Source organism: Miniopterus schreibersii (assembly GCF_964146895.1).
Source record: "Miniopterus schreibersii genome assembly, chromosome: 10".
NCBI lineage: Eukaryota > Metazoa > Chordata > Mammalia > Chiroptera > Miniopteridae > Miniopterus > Miniopterus schreibersii.
Genome location: NC_138110.1, coordinates 18,065,402 through 18,090,289, shown reverse-complemented (window position 1 = coordinate 18,090,289; position 24,888 = coordinate 18,065,402). Strand labels below are relative to the sequence as shown.

The following is a 24,888-nucleotide window of genomic DNA, read 5'->3' as shown; positions in this document are numbered from 1 at the left end:
TCTATTAAATTTAATTTACCCTGAGTACTTCAGTACACTAAATAAATCAACATGTTCATATTCTTTCTGTTTTTTCCTCCAGAGTCAAGCTCCCATTATGTAATCTCCCTAAAAGCTTTCAATAACGCAGGAGAAGGCGTCCCTCTCTATGAAAGCGCCACCACCAGATCTATAACAGGTGAGCCGCCAGAGTTAATCCTGTCGTGACAAGTAGTCAGTGTTTGAGTTATGACCAAAAAATAAAAAACGAAAGCAAAATAAAACACAAAAAATATATGTAGTCATGTTCCAAGCCTTACTGGAATGTGTGTAGATGCACACACAAACTTTATTATTTTTTCGGTTTTCAAATTGAAGTAGAGAAATTCAGCCTATAGATTAGTATGTGGACTTAGGGAAAGAGAGCTCCCACTCTCTCTCCTTCAAGCTCTTCATATTTCGGTGCCCCGATATCACTCTTCATTCTCCTGAGCAGCTTGTCTCACATCAGTGCAATTTTGACAGAAGGGTCTCTGCACAAAGGCTGCCAAGTGCGTGAAGGGCCACTTGCTTCTCTAGAGAGGGTCCTTCAAGCCTATATGACAAAGATGAACTGCCCTCCTGGGGCTGGACTGGCCTGGGCCGAGTCACACAGTGGCTTCTTCCTGAGTTGGACCTACATGTCGCCCCATAGCGTCCAGGGCCTCTGGGCATTAAGGGATTGGCTGCTTCCAGGGCTTGTCACCTCTAGGAATTCTTATGTGTGTTGGTGTGTAAAGGCCACACACCAGAGAAAATGGACTCAGAAGACTAAGAGGAGGATGGGTGAGAAAGTGAAATCCGAGCCATTCGTGGAAACTATTTGTGAGCAAGGCCGGGCTTGTTAAAAAACAGAATAAGTGACACTTCTGTGGTCTGTTCAGAGACACCGGAAAGTCACATGACCACCCCCAATAGTCTTATGTCTGAAATCTGAAAGTAAAACCCAAGGTTTTCATCTCTTTAATGAACACTTTTGAACACTGTGACCCCAACCTCTCAAAATCCACAACCCTCAGAACTCAGATAACTTATAATGAGAATGAAAGATGTAAGGGCAGGATTTGATAGTGAGCGGCAGAGGACATGGGGAAATTCCTAAGTGCCTGAGTGTGAAGTCCTGACAAGCAAGCAAGAAGAAATGAACGTAAAATAAATAGTGGGATCCTGTGACTTCTGCTACCACCTGAATTTACGTGAACTTTGTGCAGTTTGTTTTCTGCACTCACCAGCCCCATTCATAAACTATTTGGAGGATACGCAGTTGTTACGCGGAGTCAGTTATTACATGATTGTCTCCAGAGCAGAGCATCACTTTATTGATCCCAGATTTTCCAGTAAGGCAAAGTTTTATTCCAGATTCCCTTTGACTTTTTGGCCATTGGTTTCAAGGTCTATAATTTGCCAAAATGGTATGTGAAATTTGGGTATATGTCAGCATATGCTGTTATCTGTGGGGACAGTATGTATCTTTCATTGTATTTTCAAAGAGACTCAGGGCTCCACAAAAGGGTAAATAAGAAGTACTTCTGAATTATTTAAGTTCAGAGGCAAATCCCGACAAACAGCATTGCTTGAAATTTGAGGGATGCATTCTGGAACCGAGACTCTAAAAAACTCAACAAGTCATAAAAAATATGCTATTAGAAAATTCAGAAAGAGCAGGATTGAGTTATTAGCATTTCTTAAAGTAGAATTATTACTTTTCAAAATGTTACTATTAAACATATTATCCCTAAATATAGAGAGATGAGGCAGTAGAGATCCAGAGTGTAAAATACAAGATAACTCGATGGATGGGTGTCTGGGATTTCCACTTCCCCTCGTTCTCCGCTTCTGCCGGCAGCAAGGTTCTCCGAGAGATAGCAGCCCACTTTGTCGGTGCCTGCTGCTCACTGGCGTGGTGACTGAGCTTGTGACCAGGACACACAAAATTATACTATCGCCAGTCTTTTAAAATTATTATTATTATTATTACCAAAACTAAAGCCCTCAAAGAAGGATCACTTAGGTGACCAAAAAATAAACACAATTTTGAGCAGCAAGTAGTAGTAATAGAAATAGTAGAGCTCCGATCAACTGAAGAGAAGTCGCTCAGAAGGAAGCATTGCGGGTGTTGTTAAGCCCCACGCCTTAGCATCGTTGTCAGTCTAATTCTCAGCACGTGGCATTCCCAGAGGGGCTGCTCAGACGCCAGTGATCCAGAAGACAGGTTTTCCCCCCGACGTAACTCTAATCCTCATGGATCTGAGAAATTAAAAGTCGGATATTGTGTGAGGAATTTTCTCGTTGAAGAAAAGTCAGTGTGGGGTTGAAGAGGCAGGAATGATCCCGCCCTTTGGGAAAGTAGAGCCCGCCCTTGCCCTGGAAGGGCCGACTTGCTGTCCTTCCACACGTCATGAGAATCAAGGACAAGTAAATGGAGCCAAGGGCTGAGGTTCTGGGAGGCGCCCTATCAATAAATGCGTCCTGGGGCCACACACGATGCGTCGCCTGCCTCCCCTTCTGCGGGGTGTGCCCGTGAGCGGCCTGGGAGGAGGCGGGTGCAGAGGAAAGAACAGTCCAGAGGCAGCAGGTGCTTCAGGCCAGAGCAGGCCCCGGGCCGGGCTGTCCACACGCACGTGCGCCGGGTGTCGGCGCACCCCGAGCCCACCCGCCCCGAAAACACCAGTATCGGAGCTGAGGACAGTGCCACCGGGTCAGCTGGGTGGGCAGCGTTTCATTTTTGCCGTAAAGCCTTTTATTTCTTGTTTTCACGAGGACAGGACATTTTGAGCCTGGAGGAGGGAAGAGGGAAGGGGAATAATGAGGCGTGTGGTTCGAACTTATTTATTTTCAGCCGTTGTATCCACGACTAGATGAAGTACAATCCAGATGTAAAATCGTGCTCTTTTTTTAGAAAAAGCTCTTTTAGAATATAAATATATTGACTGAGAAATTCAAGGGCTCTGACTAAAACATCCATTAGGAATTGAGTAGGTTTCTCTTTTTAGCAGAAAGTTTGAGGCTATATTTTGTCTTTTTTTTTTTTGTTTTTAATTTTTTTTTACTCTCTTGAACATAACCCCTGAAAATCAATGGCATATAAGGCACCCAGGAGTATAAAGAAAACAGAAAAGAAGTTGTTTAGCAAAAAAGGATGTTTTTATTTCAACTACTCAGTTTCTATACTGAGAGGAAAAGAGAATTTGCAATATATTTAGCATATATGAATTTAGAGCAGTGCTTGCTACCCGCTAGAACATCCTGCTTTGTTGGAAACGCTCTGTATCCGTTCTCTTCAGTAGGAGAGGCATCAAGCTCACGTGACCGTTAAACACTTGGGATTTGCTAGTGCAACCAAAGTGGATTTTAAATTTTATTTCATTTCAATTTAAATTGTTTCTCTAACTGGTGACTATTATATTAAACAATGCAGCTGTAAAGGAGGCAATGAGTAGAATGACAAACCATGCTTGAAAAAAGATTCCCTAAAATAGTCAAGAAAAATTGGTCCAAAAGGAGAAATCTTTGAATTATAGAAGTCCACAGATAGGTGCCCTCAAACAGCGTTACTTGGAATTTGAGGGATGCGTTTTGAAACCGAGGCTTCAAGAAACTCAACAAGAAGTCATGAAAAAGTACACCTCTGGCATTCAGAAAGAGCAGGATCGAGCGTTACCGTTTCTCAGAGTAGAATCACTACTTTGCAAAAGGCTACCAAGTTAATGTAGGTTTACCAACAAAATTAGATTAAGCAAAGAAACAACACATAGGGTAAGTCATTAACGTAGCTTGGTCAAAAAGGAGTTTGTAATTTCGAGTAGGCCGCCCAGGTGTATGGCACTCCTCTTGGAAAGCCAGCTAAGAACGGAAACAGGTCGGATGACGCCCCCCCACTGTGGCCCTGCCGACTGACTGGGACCCTCCTGGAGGTGCAGTGTCTTTCGCTCCCCTTCATCATTTCATAAATCCATCTGGCTTTAAAGGAGCCCTGAATAAAAAGACACGTCGAAGGAAATACAGAAAGCCTGGGCTCTGACATTAAATTTTAAACACACATTTTTCTTTCTCTCTTTCTCGTTTTTTTTTTTCTTTCCTTTTGTTGTTTTTGTTTTCGGGTTTTATATTTTGCTCCAAAGAACACGGCCCAGTAAACTCCTAAATAATTCATTGGAAAACAGAGGGATGAGTAGGGGCTCCGCATGTGAGATGCCGTGGACAAAGTGATCATCAGAACCTGCCAGTAGCCGCTGCACTTGGAACTAGGCTGTTTAAAAATATAAAGCCTGTGTGCACACTGCTTCCAATACTCTATACTCCAGCAGGTCTCGTCTCCCCAAATGGCATCGTATGCCCAGCCTGAGAGCTTGTCTCGTTTTTTGGTTACTGAGAATGCACATTACATGATTTAAAGGTAAACTATTAAAAATTTAAATATCTTAGGTATAAAATAAAAGGCTCAAAATTGGACACTTATTAAGGCTACAAGATAAGTTCTTCTGATTCTGATATACCCAGCATAAAAATGAATACAAGATTCTTCTAGAGAATTTTATAAAACCACATACATCATTATGCAGATTCTGGCAATATTATTGATCAAAGTATGTGTGTACACATGGTAGCTCATTCTGTCTCCCCACCCAGTAATACAAAGTCTTTCCATGGAACTTGAAATTTTAGAACACAGACTGTAGAAAACAGAAATGCCTGAAAAGACTAAAAGCTTAGTTGACTATATAAGAATGTGGGTAAAAATGGACAGTTCGACACTTTCTGTAAGGATTTCCATATAAGAAAACAGGCTACACCAATAGTACCTGAAGCCTAATTATCAGACTAACCAGCGAACGATGTGGACCGTGGACTTGGCCAGTCCGGTTTTGTGCAATCTTAGCCATAGACAGGTTGTTGTAGACCTAAGAGCCCTTTGGTCTTATTTCTTGCTTATTTCCTGCCTAAACAGTATTTATGCAGATATAAGCTAAGCGATCATGAAAACATTAGAGAAACAAAATCAAGTTAGAAAGGAAGGAAACAAATCAATGAACAACAATATAAAACCAGGTATTAGCTAGGCTTATATTTCATTTGCAGGCAGAAATAAACTGGACTCTCCTTTTTATCTTAAGTTATCTGTGTAGTTCTAAATCTGATACTTTCCATGCTAGATCCTTGAAGAAGTAATGGGCAACATTTCAAGAAGAAATGGACTTTTTAAAAATATAACTGAAAATGAAAGTCAGATTGCTAAAGCCGCTCCAAGGAAATGAGTACATTATAGAAAACAGTCATTGTTGTAATATAGCAATACTGTTTCCGATGAGTTTTCCGATTGAATTAATTGTATTTTTTTTCTGTTCTTCTCACGTTCCCTTTCATCATTATTGCCATGCATTTAACTCATTGTGATGTGTTACCACTGATATTTATTTTGTAACTTTTATTTATGTATGTATTTGTTTGTTTCATTTGGGGGTTTTTAAACCCAGACCCCACTGACCCGGTTGATTATTACCCTTTGCTTGATGATTTCCCCACCTCGGCCCCAGACGCCTCCACCCCCATGCTCCCACCAGTAGGTGTGCAGGCTGTGGCTCTAACCCATGATGCTGTGAGGGTCAGCTGGGCAGACAACTCTGTCCCGAAGAACCAAAAAACGTCCGAGGTGCGGCTTTACACTGTCCGGTGGAGGACCAGCTTTTCTGCAAATGCAAAATACAAGGTGAAATTCTCATTGATTGTATGAAATTTTAAATGAACTGTTGTTTGTTTAATACATTGTTTTATGTGCTTTCTGAGAGTCATGACTCGTCTTGCTACAGTGACACTACATGGAAAAACAAAGCATTTTAATAACTCAGTAGCTAAAATTAGCACAGGAATGATTGTGTCTTAAGAAACAATTCTAAAGCACAGTAGAAAAATATCAAGAGATGCAAAATGGTATTTGAATCCCACCAGATGCTGGGTTTGCAGAAATAATTTGGTAAATAAATAATACTGTAGGAAGGAATCCCATTTTCCTTTGAAAAGAGCAGAGCTCCACATTCATTTTCTGGATGGATTTTGGTGTCTTTCTTTTCATTTGGAATCTGGATTGACACCAAAGGCAACCCTATTAATGTTACAGAGGACCTATCTTACAGTGAATGTGACTGGGAATACATAACTGGAAGATTTTTATAATATCTTTGGAAAGCACTCTAAGCCATTAGCTCTACTTCCTCTGTTTAGCCTTGAAATGCCCTCATGTAATAAAGAAAACCCACAGTGTACACTCTCCTTTAACTAATAGGAACTAGGCAAGGCTCCTTATTCCTGTCTTATCACTCAGTCATTTCACAACCCCCCTAAGAGCGCCTTTGAAATACATATTGAGGCATTGTCCTTAATAATTTCAAATCTCTATCAGCCAGCCACAGGAATTGCAACAAATTGTTATATACCAGGGCAACTTTGTTATCGCCTAAGCCTGCCACAATGTTAGTATATACAAACAATACACAGATGTAGACAAAAATGAGCAGATCAGCAAGTGATTATCTGGCACCTACTATGTCCCTAGAAATGTGCAGTTAAACATGGTTTAGTTGTTACTTAACATTATTCTTTCTAATTTTAGAACGAGTAATACACTAGGCTCCATAGATAGATTCCAAAGAATTCATAAACTAGTCAAGAGAGATAATATATGAGAACACATTTAAAATATAAAGCCTACAAAATGGTGATGTGGAATAAATAAGGTAGCTTTGAATACAAGGGAATAAATGTTACCCAACAACCAAGTAAACAATAGCTCACCTCTGGCACTCCAGCTTCTATATCCCTTCCCTAAAGGTTGCTTTCAGGGGAATTTGGATCTCCTGATACTTTATCCAGTGCTCTTGCCAACAAACTGCCATCTTGCTTAATCCAGCCTCCACCCGGTGGTGATTAGGGGATGACCATATCCTTTGGGAACTTCTGACTATAAAGACCCTGAAGATAAAGCAAAATCCCACCCATAGTTTTGTAAGTCAGCCCTTCCTCATGCAGCAGTGTTCATTTTGCTTCTAGTCTCTTTTAACTTTTAAATGGAATAAAATTCACATTTCATCATAAATCAGTTTTTAGTTGAAATCATTTTTTAAAAAAAAAAAGTTTTCCTTGGTATTGCCACCCTGCTAGGTCAGGTATTTGGAAAAACTCTCCAGGCAAGTCCAAATAGCATCATTGATAGAACATATTGTTATAAGTGTCCTATCCATCTCCTTATAGTATTAGATTTAAGACTCAACAGAACTATAGATAGAGGTAACATGATCAGATAAGACAACCAATGAAACATATGTAGCATTTTTAAAAAATCTCTTTATATACAGATTGCCCAATTCTAAGTTTACTTTAAAATGATGACTTTAAAAATTTTATGATCATAATTGCTATACTTTGTTACAATCATTTCACAAAAAGGCCTTGGGTACTTTGCCAGTATGTGAAATGTTCTGAGGGACAATGGTTGTTCTCTGCAGAACAGTTTGAGTTCCAAAATTTCTTGAGTGGGGCAAGTAATTTCAGTTGAATAGTTAATACAGCAGATACAGAATTACTGAGTTTCACAACGAATGCCTGGAAAGTGAGGCCCAACCCAAAACTGTCCTCCGTAAGAAGAGGCTGATTTCTCTCATGGATTGAAGTTTGGAAATAGAAAATGAGTTTAACTGTTTTTCACCCCATCGCCTTCCCTGACCCAAGTCTTCCAATTAATACCATCCAACCCCTCTTCTCACACATGTGCAGTCTACATCTACCCCTGAGAAGAAGCGTTAGAAGAAAGAGTTGGGAGGTGAGATAGCAAGGGTAACTGTATGTAGGACATATCTGACCCACTAGAAAGACATGCAGTAAATTTAGATTTTACAAATAATGGTCATAGAATGCTTTGGTTTTGCATTTCAAACTTTTCAAACCACTGCCATAGCTATTATTTCATCTCACTCACCGCTACGGCTTTCTAAGGTAGGCAGGGCATACACAAGATAGAGGGAATGTAGACATACATGGAGTCCTGTGACCTGGGCTCAAGAGTTGGCTTCACTGTGTCCTGTCGTGTCACTTAACTTGCTCAATCCCATTTTTCTCATGTATATGATTGGGATAGTCACACCTACTGTAAAAAGGATAAGTAAGATTCTTCACAGTTAAGTATGTGTGTAGCTGTGTGTATGAAGACGTAATAGGCTGTGTAACTCGACAAACATTCCCCATTAAACTAGAGCTGGAACTCAGGATCACCTGAGGGCATACCCAGGGCTCTCCTCACAGGGGTACCTTTCTCCTTCATTAAGTCCCAAATCAAGCCACAATCCAGACATTCATATTTTCATTGTCCAAAACTCAATATATGGATTTTCTTTGTCAAGTGGAGAAATAGCCTATAATTTCTTTTCTATGAAACATTAATCACATGATGTTTTATATGAATTTTGATTCCCAGTAGAGTCCTTGACTACTGACTAGTGTTTACCAGATGTAGCATGAGTGTTACAGGAGATACAAAGGTGTGCAAGACCGTCTCTGCCCTCAAGATGCTGACAACTCAAAATGAAATTTGACACGTGCCTAAAATTATACAGAGCATTAAACAATGCATGGAATATTGTGGCCAACATTTATTTAATACTTACTCTGGGCCAGACACTATGTTTCACTTGGCTTATTTCACACTTTAAATAATTCCATGAGGTCTGTACTGTGGTTATCTCTGTTTTATCGATGAGGAAACTGAGGCTTAGACAGGTAGTGCCTGGGTATTCTATGCTCACAAAAATAACTGGTCATGATTTCCCCAAGGTACTTCTAGGCTCACGATTTATGTTGAGCAGCAACTGTCCATGAGGTTCCTAAGAAAACTCAGCGAATTCGTGGTATTTATAGAATGCAAGTGTGTCCTTCTAGACCACAAACAAGGACAGTATTGCTTAGTGGCCTCCCAGATGCCACTGGTGTCTAAGATGCTCAAAGAGACTAGTTTTATGATATGTGATCCTTCCTTCCTAGCTAAACATTTCTCATGGTCACATCTCTCCCCTTATTCCCATCTCTAAGACTTATAGGCATTCGTGATAATAGTGAAGAAGGGCAAGATTGGAAGTAATATATATCAGCATGACAGACACAGCTGCCCATTTTGTGTCTTAGTTGACGGGATTCCATCTTTCTGAGTCTACACATTTATTTAGGGCACACATTTTTATAGCTGTTTTTAAGAAGAGCTTCTGAGAGATGTTTATGAGGTCATTGCTTTAATAGGATAGACAGTCACATCATCAAAATGTTATTTGTACAGTTAAATATTTATTTGTTTTTGTAATGAAATGTAAGATTTTCACAGCTATAATCTAAGGAGGATTCATAGTAGAGTAAAAAATACATACCACATAGGTATGACATAGGTGGGGAAAGAGAGCTTTCCTTGGTTTTCTAGGCATAGATATGTAACAAATATAATAAATATAAAAGTCAAAGTAAATATTTAACTTTGGAAGGAGATAAAGATCTAAATACCAAACATAAATTGATATTTATAAGAGATATAAATAAGTTTTAAATTTGCCTGATCATATGGGAAATATGAATTACCCTGAAAGATTGCCCTGTTTTTTACTTCATTACCATTTGATCTTTTGAGTAAGCAATAAAGATAATTTACTTTCTACTAAAATATCTTTAACCTGTTGTTTAAAATACCAAAAAACAAACAAAAAACAGATTGAGAACACAAATAATATTAACACTAATGTAATGCTTTTATATTTATCCAATTTGTTGTTCTTCCTGGTCAGTTGCTTTAGTGACCAACTTAAATGTGTGTTTCCTGTGAAGTATGCACAAAAAAGAAAACCACATGGCACAACGTTGCTTCTGTCCATTTTCTTTATAATAGCCAAACAGGTTCTTAAACCACTAAAAATGTGTACCATAAAGCTTCTTTGCAAAAATCATAAGCAGAACTCTAAAAATCAATTTATTACCAGTGGAAAAATTAGTGTTGTTATCATGATGATCTTTGTAAAATGCATAGCATTAAAAACTAAAAATTTTTTATTATTGTAAATATCTTGAAGTTAAAATCAGTGCAGATAACCTTAAAGATGAAATTGACAGACAGAAGGAAACAGGCTTGGTCTTGTCGCCATGGTTATTGCCTCACTTGGGAAGACGCGTCAGCTAGCTGCTCCTTGAAACAGCAAACCGCCTGCTTTGGTGGATCACCTTCTGGATGTCCAGTCAGCTGCTGTAAACCAGTTGACAGGAAGGATGTGAAGTCAGTGCTGCGTCCTAGCTGTCTAGACTCTTTTCCTATTGCCTTATTTGATGGTCTTTTTACATGTCTTGCTTTACCAAGTTGATAGAGTTCATTTCCTTTTCTCTTTGCTTCTTTCCCACTTGTATAGTCAGAAGACACAACATCCCTGAGTTACACAGCAACAGGCCTCAAACCGAACACAATGTACGAGTTCTCGGTCATGGTAACAAAAAACAGAAGGTCAAGCACGTGGAGCATGACTGCACATGCCACCACCTACGAAGCAGGTACGTGGAGAGAGGCCGGCTTCAAAGTTTCCCCTTCCGATATGTCGTTACGGTGTTTCCGAGGTTCTGTGGAATTTGCAGCGTAGTGCATTTTGATGTCTAAATTATACCGTACCTTATGTAAAAGATCTTAATTTTATAGTTCATAGCACTTTTATAACTAATATTATCCTCCCCGTTATAGGAGAGAAGAAAATTAATTCCTAATGGATTAAGTAATCTGGCTTTAATTGGGCATTAACTCAGGGGATCTAAATAGAGATCTTCTTTTTAATGCATTTACATAAAGGCAGACATTTGTGCATTGAACTCTCTCTGTCCAAAGCATTTGTGTCATTGATCAGCAGTCATGGTAGGTATTTACTTTTTTGGAAAGACATTAGGTATAAAATATAATATTGCATTATAACTGTAGTCTCATGGATGCTTATCCTAAATAACCTCCGCTAGATGTGGGAAGCAGTTTCCCGGTGGTCATGTTCACTCTTTGGAAATAAGAGAACACAATGGAAAACCTTCGTGCAATTTGAGGTAGTTCAAATCTAGGGTAAAAACAATTTACTGTAAATTTTACCAGTCACTTTTACTGTGGATCATAAAGGTTGAGTTTATAACCTTGACAGACATGCAATGTACTTGGCATTCATAATTCACAGGGAGCCAATATTTGAAAATATAGGGTTAACATGCTTTTTCTTAAATGCTCACCTGAGGATATGTCTTTATTGATTTTTTTATTTTATTTTATTTTTTTTAGAGGGAGGGGAAGGGAGGGAAATAGAGAGAAAGAGAAACATTGATTGTGAGAGAGAAACATCGATTGGTTACCTCCTGAATGTGCCCTAACCGGGGATCAAACCTGGAACCTAGGTATGTGCCCTAACTGGGAATCAAGCCAGCACCCTTTTGGTGCATGAGATGATGCTCCAGCCAACTGAGCCACACTGGCCAGGGCTTAACGTGCTTTTTGACTGATTTTGTGATATTATATCATACCATTTTTTTTTTTAATATAAGAATAAAACTTTTCTCTGGGGAAGTTGATTTTCTATTTCTGCTAGAATTTGCCCATGGCGTTGCAGTTCTAATTTTTATCTTTGACTACTGTGTTGACTCAGAGAGTTCACTGTATTTTTACATTTTCGTGGTTACTTTTTCTATAAGAAGTTTTGCAGTTTGTCTGATTTAGTTTCAGCCCCCTCTTCTACTTGACATGTTTACGTGTATTAACTCTTTCTCTGAAAATTCTGCCCTGAATGCTAATGTTCACATCTTCTGAAAACTAAGACAAGCTGAATGAGTTATGTGCTATATCGGGATGGTAAAGGCTCCTCTCTTTCTTTTTACTTAAAATGAGATGAAGGAGTGGAATATAAACCACTAAGACAGTTAGTCTTCCCCGAGTCAAAGAGAAGTACTAATTTCCTCTGAAAGCAAGCAACCTCACTCAGTTTTCCCTTTCATAAACATGAAATGCCCCCCAGCATCTGACTCGATAAATGTACCCTGTTGATTTCTCATCAACTGCCTAACCTTGTAGGGACACCATGGGTGAGACCCGTTGCTGGCAAAAAGATATTAACTTTTAGAAATGTGGTGAGCGGGAAGGGTGACTGTCAAAACAGATAATGATCGGCACAAAGGTGTAAATAACGTGTGGATGCGATCTCTGGGTCACATGAGAAGCAAGAAGTAATTCACACGTGTCTGCAGGTTTTATAACTGTGAGAAGGAAATGAAGTGAAAGAGGAGACTTCAGGGTTTGCTAGGCTGCGTTGGTAGGCGCTTGTGCCGAAATTGCTCAAGATAAAGACAAGGGCGGGAGGCAGATTCTTGAAATAAAACATTGCATTCTGCCCAGGTGGTGAATACTTAATTAGCTTCTAGTTAGCTTAAATAAAATAAAAATAACTGCAAAGACACCTGAAATGATGGGTCTTGGGAAGGGACAGAAACCAGGGGTACCCCCAGTCTTTAGAGAGGAAGAATTATTGGACTGTCATTCAAGGTGTTGCCGTCACAGTGGTTTGACTCTCTGTTTTTCTTCCTTTTATTAACATTCTGTTTCCCAGAAGAGAGGACCCCACAGCTAAGGAAAGAGTGGGGTGAAGGCCATGACATTCACATGACACAGAGGAGAGCTTGTTACCAAAGAAAAGAGCCGAATGCTTCTCTAAATGAAGGAGGAAGGGATTGGATATTGGACAGTCCAAATAACAAGTGTTCAGTACAGTTTCCATGGCTGGAAATCTTCTAAATCTTGAATGTTACCTTCCATTCATGCACTTAAATTCAAGCATGGGAAAAAATGAGAACCAGACAAACCACAGGGCAGTACTTGTCCAGTCAACTGAGATATTAATTATGAGTTTCTCATCTTGTTCATTTGTAATCATCTATATCTTTGAGAGAATTATAATCTAATAGAGAAGAAAAATATTTATTTTATTCCTGAAGTAACATGAGAAATATAATCACAGAATTTTGGGCAAGTTCATCCAAGTATAAGTTCCTCCTAGAGAAATAAGGGGAGGTTTAGCAAAGAAGTAATGTTTAAGCTAAGGCCTGGGTGGATCCTCAGGTACCCATCCCAGGGCCTTCCAAAGGAAGGGAACAGCATGTACAAAAATACACAAGCAAGTATCAGAAAGATGTCATCAAGAGACACTTACAAATGGTTCAGAGTGACTGGAACTCATGGGACGAGAAGGGGAAGTGAGGCTGTAAAAGAAAGTAACGTTTGCCCTAGCTGGTTTTGCTCAGTAGTTAGAGTGTTGGCCCTCGGACTGAATGGTCCCAGGTTTGATTCCAGCCAAAGGCACATACCTTGGTTGCAGGCTCATTCCCCAGCCTTGGTCAGGGCACATGTGGGAGGCAAGCAATCCATGTGTCTCTCTCCCATCGATGTTTCTCTCCCTCCCTCCCTCCCTTCTCCTCTCTCTGAAAAGCAATGGAAAAATATCCTCAGTGAGAATTAAAAAAAAAAAAAAAGTATGGTTTACATCCTGCAGGGCCTGGTGTTTATCATTTATTATTATTTATTTACATTTACTCCAAAGAGGATGGGTAGTCAATGAAGAATTTCTAAAAGACCACCTCAGGCAGAACCCATGAGATTGGAGAGGAGCAGAACAGAGCTGTTCTGCTTGGCTCAGTAGGATAACTGTAGTGGTTAGGAGCACATTCTTTTCCAAATATTAGGAAATAGTGCGCATTTCATATGATATTTCTAAACATTTGAGCCATTGATCCCAATACCAGAATCTCTATGTGCCAACATTCACAGCTTTCCAGGTGTGTCCTTTCAGGGTCGTGGTGTCTACTGGTTGGTCGTCACCAGGGTAGGGGATCCTTGATCAGTGCATCTGGTCCTTATGTCACCCATGAAGTCACTTTGTCTGATTTCGCTGCTTTTCTGGGCCTGGAGCTGAAACACAACTGAGGCCTACATGTTGTCTCTAGGTTGACCGAACTCTGTCTCTGTGGTCAACAGACCCGAGACTTTGTTCCTAAGATTAATTGACGCTGGTCAAAACCTCAGCGTCCTGAGGCTTAATGCTTAAGAGAGTGGATGTGCAAGGGAGAAGGGGGCAGATGAGGTCAGTTTGAATGAAAAGGAAATAGAGGAGAAAAAGTCATATTAAAGAAATGAAGCTTCTATGTATTTACATCAGCCTAAAATAAGTCCTATACCAAAAAGGCATATTTTGGGGTGACAAATTCTGCTCTAAGGAAGACAAGGTTCCCTACCATCTAATTTCATACCATAAATTCCTCACCTGCTCTATTTTCAAAGATTTCCTTGCCTTCTTGTTAGGAGATAACTGGTCTGTTACCAAAACAAGATGTTTTGACCTGCTTTTAAATGTATTATTTTCTTAGGCAAGGGGCTTTAAGGAAGTATAGAATTAGGTGACGTTTCATTTCTAACCCTACAGTCACAACAGAATTCTGTCTCTTGGAGACATGTAGCCGTCAGCCTCACAAAGTGTGTGCCCGTGTTTGTTCTTTACGTCCTCGCCTTTTTCGTGCAGTGCTCACTTGAAAACACCAGCTATACTTTCTCCCTCCGTGTCCACACTTACTCTCGCTCCTTGGGAAGTCATTTCACTTCCATGAGGAAGCGTTAACTTCTGTATTTTTGTTTGTTTGCTTATTTAACTCACGTACTTGAGAGGAATTGTAAATGGTAAAATAAGCGTGATAAACTGCACGATAGATTCTGAGTGTCAACACCGCGATGAGAAGTCCCATAAATGTCTGTATTCTTTCACATCCAATGACAAGGCCTTGTCTCTGTTCCCCTCGCAGCCCCGACCTCTGCTCCCAAGGATCTGACAGTCATTACTCGAGAAGGGAAGCCTCGCGGTGTCATTGTGAGCTGGCAGCCTCCCTTGGAAGCCAATGGGAAAATTACTGGTAAGCGTCTCAGCTTTATTTTGAGCGTGGCTCTGCTTGGCGTGTGATCGCTTACCACGGGGGCGCTGCCCACGCCTTTTGAGTATCAGTTTTCTGTCCCGGCATCTCAGCTGATGTCTTGATCCTTTCTGATCCTTGCTTCTTGCCCTCACTGACAGCGCTGACCTGGGAATTCTTCTAATGGCGCATGCAAACAGGCCCACATGCACATGTGAGTTGAGTTGCTTCCTGAAAGACGTGTATTTCGATTAGTATAGGCCTTTTGTTCTTTATTCTGTGCAGCATGAGGACAGCCTTCTAATGAAATGCCCCTGAGCATGAGTGACTAAAAAGAAGCTGGTTGTTTGGCAGTGATAAAACACAAAAGACACCTAAAGAGCATGTGTTTTTGTGCGGCACATAAGGAGGAAGCAGGTGTGTCTGAGCATGTCTTCAGTTTCTCACTTAGCTTTTAGCTTCTTACTTAAATCCTAAGGTTCAGAAAACACTTAATATTGACTGACAGAAGTGGAACTTAATGAGTATTTCACAGTGACAGATTTTATTTTGCCAAATATTGCTGATAACATCAATGCCTAATTAAAGCATCCATTAGAAGACTATAATGTTAATTTAGTATGAAAAATATAATGGAGTTCTATCAGGGATTTTGCATTTAAATGATCACTTTAGTCTTTTAATAGATGTCTCCATAGCATATAATTATTATGAAAAATATTGTATAACTAAAAATGCGCACATTATAGTCTAATTAACTTGAACCATTGGGTTAGGCACATGTAAGAGTCACTCCTTTTTTTTTTTCTTTTTTGCATACAAGACGTGGATAACACTATTATAGATTAGCAAAGTAATTCAGTCATTCTGTGATGCAAAGACAGCATGGAAATTATAGTTCAGATGACAGTCTTACTTTATGTGAGTTACTTTCTGAATTTTACAAAATGGAAAGGTAATGTGAAAATCCCAAATGTGATGCAAATATAAGTTGAAGACTTGTTTTCTCTAGGAAATTGCTCTTAGTGCAATAGCTAACAGAATTTTCATTTGAGCTGACAAATATGGAAAAAGAAGAGGGACATAAAATATTCCCCAAATCTTATATGCTCAGTTGTCACACTGCCAGACTTTTTAAAACAGAGGCTGGTTCATTCTAATTTTCTTCTTATTTTCTCCTCAGTGTTATGATCTGTTTTCATTGGTTCCATTTCAGTACTTTCGTAGATTTTGATTGGTTTACATGATGACTATTTTGTTACTTTACAAACTTATTTACAAACATATGGTAAATCAACAGATAATAAGTTTAAGAAAAAAAACCAGAATAGAACTTTTCTGTTCTAAATCAAAACAAGTTCTTGTGGGGAAAAATTATTTTTTTAAAGAATAAAATAAGTCATGTACTACCCAATTCTCCACTCTTATTTAAATAAATCTCATCAAAGAGGCAATGGAAACAATACAATGTGTTTTCAACTCTGAAAGGAAGCTTTATTTCGCCGTACAAGAGAAAAAAATGGAAAAAATCCAAATTAATCTAAGCAAAAAATTAGGGTGCCAAAATCACAGTGTGTATATATAAGAGGCCTTGTCGTCACATTTTATGTAGTTATATAATAGCTTCCAAAACTAAAACTCATTCTCTGACGATGGTGTGGCAAAAGTATGTGAGGCGGTAAGTACCTTTTACCTTGGAAAGCCTAGCTCACGTATGAAGACCAAGCTGTGATTTTCAAGTTGAGATATTTTGACCCAACTCAATGGAGAGCAAATACTAAAAGCCCTTATGACAACTTCCATTCCATACATGTTTTGATTCTTTCAATCAAATTACTTTGAGAAATTAGAACGATAAAATATTCAGAATACGCCACTGGGCAGAAGCCCAGGTTTGCTACCCTCGGTTTCTCATGAAAGTGCAAAGGAAACGCGAGCCCTTTCCCGGTCAGGGCAGGTGCGGGCCACGGGAGGGAGGAGCGCCCTTCCTGCGTCTGTTTCCTTGTTTCCCCAAGTCCTTGCAGCTACACGGCCGTAGTGCAGGGTGGTTAAGAATTGAGAAGCCGAGCTTCCGAGGGAGATGCCCAGGCAAGTTATTTAACCTCCCAGAGTCTCACTTTCTCATCTACAAAATAAGGGCAGGAATAGAACCTTGTTTGTAGAATCGTTGTAATAAAATGCCGAGAAAAGTCCCAGATGCCCAGTAAGTACTGAGACAAATGAGCTGTTATTATTCCAATTTGAAATCCACTCTAGGAAGAGGCTTTACTAATGGGCTTTGCGTGGAACCCAGATCATCAACTTGTAAATATTTATGCTTCAAAAAGATTAAACAAAATAAAAGAAGATGAAGGAGAAGACCCAGGTAATTTCAGTGCTTAAATCCCTTGGTCATAAACTGGCAGCTTAAGAATCTGGACTGACACTTGCAGAAGAAAGTGGTTCAAAGTGAATTAAGCATTTATTATACGCTTGGCATTCTGCTAAGCCCTTTGCTGTGATGTGTTCATGTATTCCAGTTATCCCATTTTGAAATGAAGAGATAGAGGCCCTCCCCGAGGTAAATGACTTCCCTCAAGTCAAGTAAACACATAGAACCAGAGCTAGTAGGTGTTCAGAGAAAAGGCCATGTTTACAAAGCAGCCCCCCCAAAACCTCAAGAGCAAGAGACCAAAGAATTGAGGCGGACAAGTCCAGTTTGTCCGTTAATGAGTTGAATGGGGAATTGACTTGCGTGCAGAAACTGGGTGCTGGGGGGCTGTGGCATGGCCAGATTTCCTCGTCTTCCACCCGCCGGACCACCCTCTGTTTAGAGACGATCCTACGTGTTGGAGAGGAATGTGTGGGTGGTCGGGGGGAGCCAAGAGGTCCCACACCAGGAGGCCCTGGCACCAGGGTGAGTCAAGGGAAAGGTAAAATCAAAGGCATCTTGCCCCACAGGAAGGATTAATGAAAATTTCATGATTAGCCAGACATATCTGTACTCATTCCAGAGTTCACCAAAGGGAATAGGAGGGGGGTCAGAGGTCAGGCTGGGTTCATTTATTCAGAAGTTAAGTTGGTTATTAGCATCAAGATAGAGTCAGCTCTGTCCACACAGTAGGATTTAAAACTCAGGTTCATACTCGTAACGATTACACTATGTTGTGCTCCAACTGATTAGTATTCTGTTGGTCCAAATCAGTGATTTTTCAGTTGATTTATGATTTAATTTATCTGAAGAGGGTTTGAGGGTATTTTTTTCCAAGTGATTTTAATACAGCTAGTTGTGAAACATTGATCTAAATACATGCAGCACCCAACATTAGTTAAGATCAGAGATCAACATAGATACAGGGAAGAGTTAGATTTTCAGAGATTGTTTTCTTATTATTGGTATCTAAAGTTAAAGGTTATACTCGATGTTTCTGTGTCATTTGATGCTCTACTCCAGTACCTGTTCCTTCAAATTCTCTTCTCTCTTTACTTTTGTAAAATCACCTAACGATTTTTCCTCCCATTTCTAGGCTATAGCTCAGTCTTGTGAGCAGATATTTCTTCCACCTGTTCCTTAAGTGTTGCTTCCAGAATGTAGATCTTTTTATTCTCTTTGTTACTTTCTCTGCAAAAGTGTCTATATAATAGCCAGGGCTTCAGTGAACACAAATTTATGTCTCTTAAATCTGTATCTCAGTCCAAGGATTTATATATATATATATATATGTATAGACAGATATATCTATCTATCTAGATATATATATAAAATCTCATATTGTGTATTTCCATTTGCCTGTCTTATAGGTACCTCATTCTGTTCCCCAACCCCTCTCTCTCCCCTTCTTCCTCTCTCTCTCCTCTCTTTCTCCCACCATATCCAGCTAAATAATACACCATTATATTCAATAATAGGTTTAAGACTATCCAGGAAAGTGGGCCCAACTGGGCACTCACACTGAAATCATATTTGCCTGCGTATTTTACTGCCATCATTTCCGAAGCCTCTGCAGGTCACCTGGTTGCATAAGTTGGAAATTTGGTCATCTTGACTCTTCTTGTTTGTCTCCTCACCATGTAATAATGAAAGAAAAGCAAATGCTCATAGGACACGTCTGACAGTTTATGAGAACAGGTTTCAGATTTTGTCCAATGTCTTCTCCCTAGCAACAATATTCTTAACACATAGTAGACAATTAATAAATATTTACTGGGTAGAATAATCATTGAGTTGCTATTAAATATATTGCTTCACTTGAAACCAACAAGTGAGCTCTTCCAAATATGCACCTTCCTTAAGACTTATTAATATTAAGAAAGAGAGAAAGAGGGAGGGAGGGAGGGAGGGAGGGAAGGAAGGAAGGAAGGAAGGAAGGAAGGAAGGAAGGAAGGAAGGAAGGAAGGAAGGAAGGAAGGAAGGAAGGAAGGAAGGAATAAGGAATGAATGCTGGAGCATTTACTAAGTAGTTACTATGTAGAAGGTAATTTAATAGAAATCCCCACATATTTTAGGTTCTTAAAATGCATTATCTCACAGCAACTTACTCTCAGGTGACAGAATTGAGACATACTTCGATTAAGCAAGTTGTTCAAGTTTACGAAGCTAGTTAGTGTTAAAGTTGTGACTTGAGGTCAGGTATCCCTGAATTCATTGCCTATTATTTTTTACCAAAAAGAAGGAAGAAATGGGCCCTTCCTTCCTTATGTATCTATTTATATACACAGTTATTAGTGTCATTTTTTTCAGATTTTATTTTTTTAATTTATCTTTATTGTTGAAAGTATTGCAGCTGTCCCCCTTTTTTCACCACTGACCCCTCCTTCCCACTCCTGCCCCCTCTTTACTATTGTCTCTGCCCCTGGGTTATGCATATAAGCATATAAGTTCTTTAGTTAATCTCTTCCTGCCCCACTCCCCCTTCCCTCTGAGATTCATCAGCCTGTTGCATGCTTCCATGTCTCTGGACCTATTTTGTGTGTCAGTTTATTTTGTTCATTAGATTCCACATATAAGTGAGATCATGTAATATTTGTCTTTCTCTGCCTGGCTTATTTCACTCAGCATAATACTCTCCAGGTCCCTCCATGCTGTCCCAAAGGGTAACAGATCCTTTCTTACAGCTGCATAGTATTCCAGGGGTAAATTTACCAATTCTTATCCACTCATCTACTGATGGGCACTTGGGCTGTTTCCAGATCTTAGTTATTGTAAATTGTGCTGCAATGAACATAGGGGCACATATATTCTATCAGGCTTCTTAGGATATACTCCTAGAAGTGGGATCACTAGGTCAAATGGCAGTTCCATTTTTGAGGAAACTCCACACTATTTTCCATAGTGGAATCATTTTGTTTAAAGCAAAAATGATATGACTGGGCTGGCCTCCGTGTTGGTAGGGGTCATCTTGGTCTTCCCTGTGCTTCGCAGTCGACCTGAGCCATGGAAGGGGATCAGTAAAGAGTGGCAAGAAGTATGAAAGAGGACCCGAGAGAGGAGAGAGGTGACATTGAACACTTTGACCCTTTGCTTCTGGAATTACAATTACCCATGTGTATAAGTAGAGTCAAAATTACATGTATGATGTTACATTTTATATGTAGTTAGACACATGTTATTCCAATGTGCGGGAGCTTAGGTACTCAATTAGCAATCCCAGGTCTTACAACCTATGACAAGATATAATACTTCATTATATGACCAACTGTGGTGGGTAAGAGACAAAAAATGAAGTCGAAAGAAATAAGAGAAAATTATGAAGAAAAACAGAGACTTGGACACAGAGAAATGAATATAGAGATACAGAAAAGTAGTGAGAAACCAAGGGATTCATTCCCACCTATGTGGTTATATGGAAATCTATAAAGTAAGACTTTAATAATGGATTTAATATTCTTCAAACACACCAAACTCACATATTTAAGTGAAATTGTATGCTTTCTCTAAGGCCGATTTTTAGTTTTGAATTATGTAATGTGTTTTGATTCCCCATCTCAGTTCTCAAATTTCCAAAAAAAAAAAAAAAGGGTTCCCCACCAGTAACAGGAAATAGCTCAAATACAATATGAAATGGTCAGAACCTGATGCTTGCATCTTCAACCTTACTTGATTCTAGAATTCCATTCTAAATGCTAAATTTAGTACTTTTTTACATAGAAAAAAAAGCACAGCGAAGGCTAATATTTTATTCTTATTTGATAACTGAAGAAAATTAAGAAAAAAATGTAGCTGACTATGATGGAAACACAATTCTCCAAACTTTCAGGTTCATCGTGCACTTAAAACAGCCCATGAAAACTTTAACAATTTCATTAAATGTCATGAATGTAAAACTTATATGCTTCTTGGCTGATGGATTTCATTCAATAAGTGAGTTTCAATACCTATTATGTAAAGACTATTTTATTAGTGTGTTTTTTTAAGAATAAAATGTAAGATATGGCTCCTGAACTAAAGAAATGTTTTTATTCTCTTGAAGAGATAAGACATGCACATAATAAAAGCTAAACAAAACAAAAAAACTATTATGAATACCAGGTCTTCTGTTCAATAGATATAATTCTCTGGGGGCAAGAATGGAGACTACTCTGGCTCAAAGAATATCAGGAGATTTTATTGGTGCCGATCATGGGGGCTGAGTTATAAATGAATGGATACTCATGAGTCAGAAACAACTGTTTTATCCCATGATACTTTACAATCCCTTTTGAGTTATAGTCTTCCAATTTTAATATTAACCAGAGAGAGGAGGAGTCATACAACCTTTGTAAGTTTTGCAGAATTCTTTATCTTGGTCTTTTATCTTCTCCTAAGCTCTCTGCATCTTAAGACATTCATATCTGCAGCATCAACAAATGCCAAACGTATATACAGATTCCACATATCAACTAAAGCAGTGATTCATGACCTTGCTTAAACACTGATCATCTGGAGTACAGATTACTGGGGTTACATTTAATGTATTGTATTACCTATTACAGTATCACCACAAACTTAGCACCGTAAAACAACACACATTCATTATCTCACCGTTTCTGTTGGCCAGAAATCCAAGCACAGCGTAGCTGAGTACTGTGCTTCAGGGTCTCTTACAAGACAGCAATCAAGGTTCTGACTAGACAGATGTCTCATCTGAGGCTTGACTAGGGAAATATTTGCTTCCAATTTATGTGGTTGTTGGCAGGATTCAGTTTCTTACTGGCTGTTGATCAGAACCTATCCTCAATTCCTTGCCATATGGCCCTCTCCATCTGGCAGCTTATTTCATCAAAGCCAACACAGGAGAGAGTCTATAGAGTCTACTTGCAAGACAGAAGTCATAATCTCTTGTAACGTAATCATGGAAGTGATGCTTCATCACATTTGCTGTGTTCTAATGGTTAAAAGAAAGACTTACGTCTTCCCACCAAGGTCTTCCCGTCTACTCTCAGACAGAAAGGATTACATAAAAGTGTGACTACGAGGAGCTGGGAGTCACTGGTGGGCTATCAAAGACTCTGTCTGCCACACCTATTAAATCAAAATGCCCTCTCTTGGGACCTATGTTTTATAACTTGTACCCAGTCACCAGGTGTTTCTTATAACTAGGCAGATTTGGGAAACACTAAATTTGCTAAAAGGTGAAAGCTAACGCAAAAGAGAAACAGGTTTTTATCACTGATCTGAATTTAAGAGAAATGGACTTCTGAATCTTGGAGTTGGCAACAGTGCTTAACCCTACAGGATCACAAGGAAGAAAGATCCAGTTCATTGTCTAGAACACATCCCCCAAACCCAAGCATAATTCTGTAAGTCACTATGGCATTAAGTGATGAATGATGAAAAAAATTATATAAATGTTCTTTTACTTTATTGAAGTGTATTGCTAAGTCTACAGAAAAAAAATTCTCACTCAAGGGGAAGGTTTTATATGTTCTATGTAGCTTGAACCAGACCTTGGTGGGTGGGAGGATTTGGATGGAGAGAATGATTACGAGGTGGGTGGGAATAAGCATAGTAGGGAGACCTCCCTGTGCTCTTCCTAAAGCGGGGGTTTGTGCTGCCGGGCAGGCCGTCTGCGTGGTCATTTTGGGAGAGGAATTAACCTGAGTCAGAGAACCTCGTGGCATAACCATGGCGAGATCTATGGGTGAGGGTCCCCAGTCCAAACAGGACAAGCAGGACTCAAAAGGAAGGAATCGGTGAATCAGAGAAAGCCCACTGTTTTTACAAATGTGATTTACACAGAATGTATTCAGTGTTTAAGAAGAGAACTTAGGGGCACTTGTGGCCTATCTGATGCAGCCATCAGTGCAGAATTTTGACAGAAATGGAGGCTGGCGCTACACTCATATAGCAAAGACACCTGTAATGAGCTCTTTGACAGTCATCTGATAGCGTAACACAAAATCATGAATTAATGCTTTGAAATAAAAGCTAGCCTACATATTGGCTAAATATAATGTTAGAATATGAATATTTTACAGGGGTATCTGGGTTTATTTGGGTGCATATTAGACTATCACCACTGAGTACCCTACTAATATTCAGGTAACATCCCCTAACACAGAGGGTAAATGATACCAAATGATAATTAACATTTGAGATAGTAACTAGATAACCTACAATATCCAGAAATACCTTGTCTTTTTTTTTCCTAGGTGTGATCAACTAGGGGAAATAGTGTTGGATTTTTAGCCTAACAGTAGAGGATATTATCCTAGCCTTTTGGCCCCTAGCTTGGGTCATCCTCAGCTTTATCTTCTGTGAAAGAAGGCAACATTGCCCCTGCCAACCTCACAGAATTCTTACAATAATCACATATGATCACTTATTTTTATAACACTTTAAACACACACGACATTTTATACTTTTCAGTGTATTTTTATTTAAGCATAAGCCAAAATAAGCTTTCCTTATTTTCATTATTGGAATACAGCAAAAATTATGCAGGCTTGTTATCTATGTTTTGCATTTTTTATCACACCTATATATTAGAATAAACCAATAACCAGAATTTATAGGCAGCAGAAACCTCACATTTTTAAATATGATAGATACTTTTATTTCTAATGGCTTATTCCATTTTCAGATTTTGTACTAAGAAGCAATTATTTATTTAATCCTTGTAATATGAAAAAAATCATTACTTGTCAAACCAAATACTATAGCTTATAGATTGTGGTTATATAATAATCATTGCAAATTACATTTGGGAAACATGGATGTTTGGAAGCAGTAGTATAGCAGGCTGTCCGCACACTAACAAAGTTTGCATTCATTTATTTATGCAGCTTACATCTTGTTTTATACCTTGGACAAGAACATGCCAATTGATGACTGGGTTATGGAAACAATCAGTGGTGATCGGCTTACTCATCAAATTATGGATCTCAACCTCGACACGATGTATTACTTTCGAATTCAAGCACGAAATGTGAAAGGAGTGGGGCCCCTCTCTGATCCCATCCTCTTCAGGACTCTGAAAGGTTCGAACCCTTTTCTCCTATTGCCCCTTTTCCTATGGTATTGTTATAAAATAATTTGGGAGTCTCTGTTAGGAATTGCCTTGTACCATCTCTGTTGACAGCATGACTACAGTGGACATTCAAAATAAATTAAAATGTAAATTAAAACCACAGTGAGTTATTACCTGTTAGAATGGCAATCATCCAAAAAAAAAACCACCAAAAAAAAAACAACCCACATAAGATAACAAATGTTGGCATGGATGTGGAGAACAGGGAACCCAGCACATTGCTGGTGGGATTTTAAATTGGTACAGCCACTATGGAAAACAGTATGGATGTTTCTCAAAAAATTAAATATAGAACTACTATGTGATCCATCCAGAAATCCCTCTTCTGGGAATATATTCAAAGGAAATAAAAACACTAGCTGGATATGATGTCTACACCCCCATGTTCATAACAGCATGATTT

The 24,888-nt window shown here is 39.1% G+C and overlaps 1 protein-coding gene across 1 annotated transcript in view; it reads left to right on the top strand.

The window, feature by feature from the left end:
• Window positions 1-24,888, top strand: part of DCC (DCC netrin 1 receptor) — a 957,719-nt gene that overhangs the window by 845,052 nt on the left and 87,779 nt on the right. Inside the window, exons 16-20 of the mRNA XM_081150263.1 lie at window positions 83-178; window positions 5,553-5,725; window positions 10,443-10,581; window positions 14,893-15,000; window positions 24,241-24,435. Coding sequence (XP_081006389.1) covers window positions 83-178; window positions 5,553-5,725; window positions 10,443-10,581; window positions 14,893-15,000; window positions 24,241-24,435 — 711 coding nt within the window. The remainder of the gene's footprint in view (window positions 1-82; window positions 179-5,552; window positions 5,726-10,442; window positions 10,582-14,892; window positions 15,001-24,240; window positions 24,436-24,888) is intronic.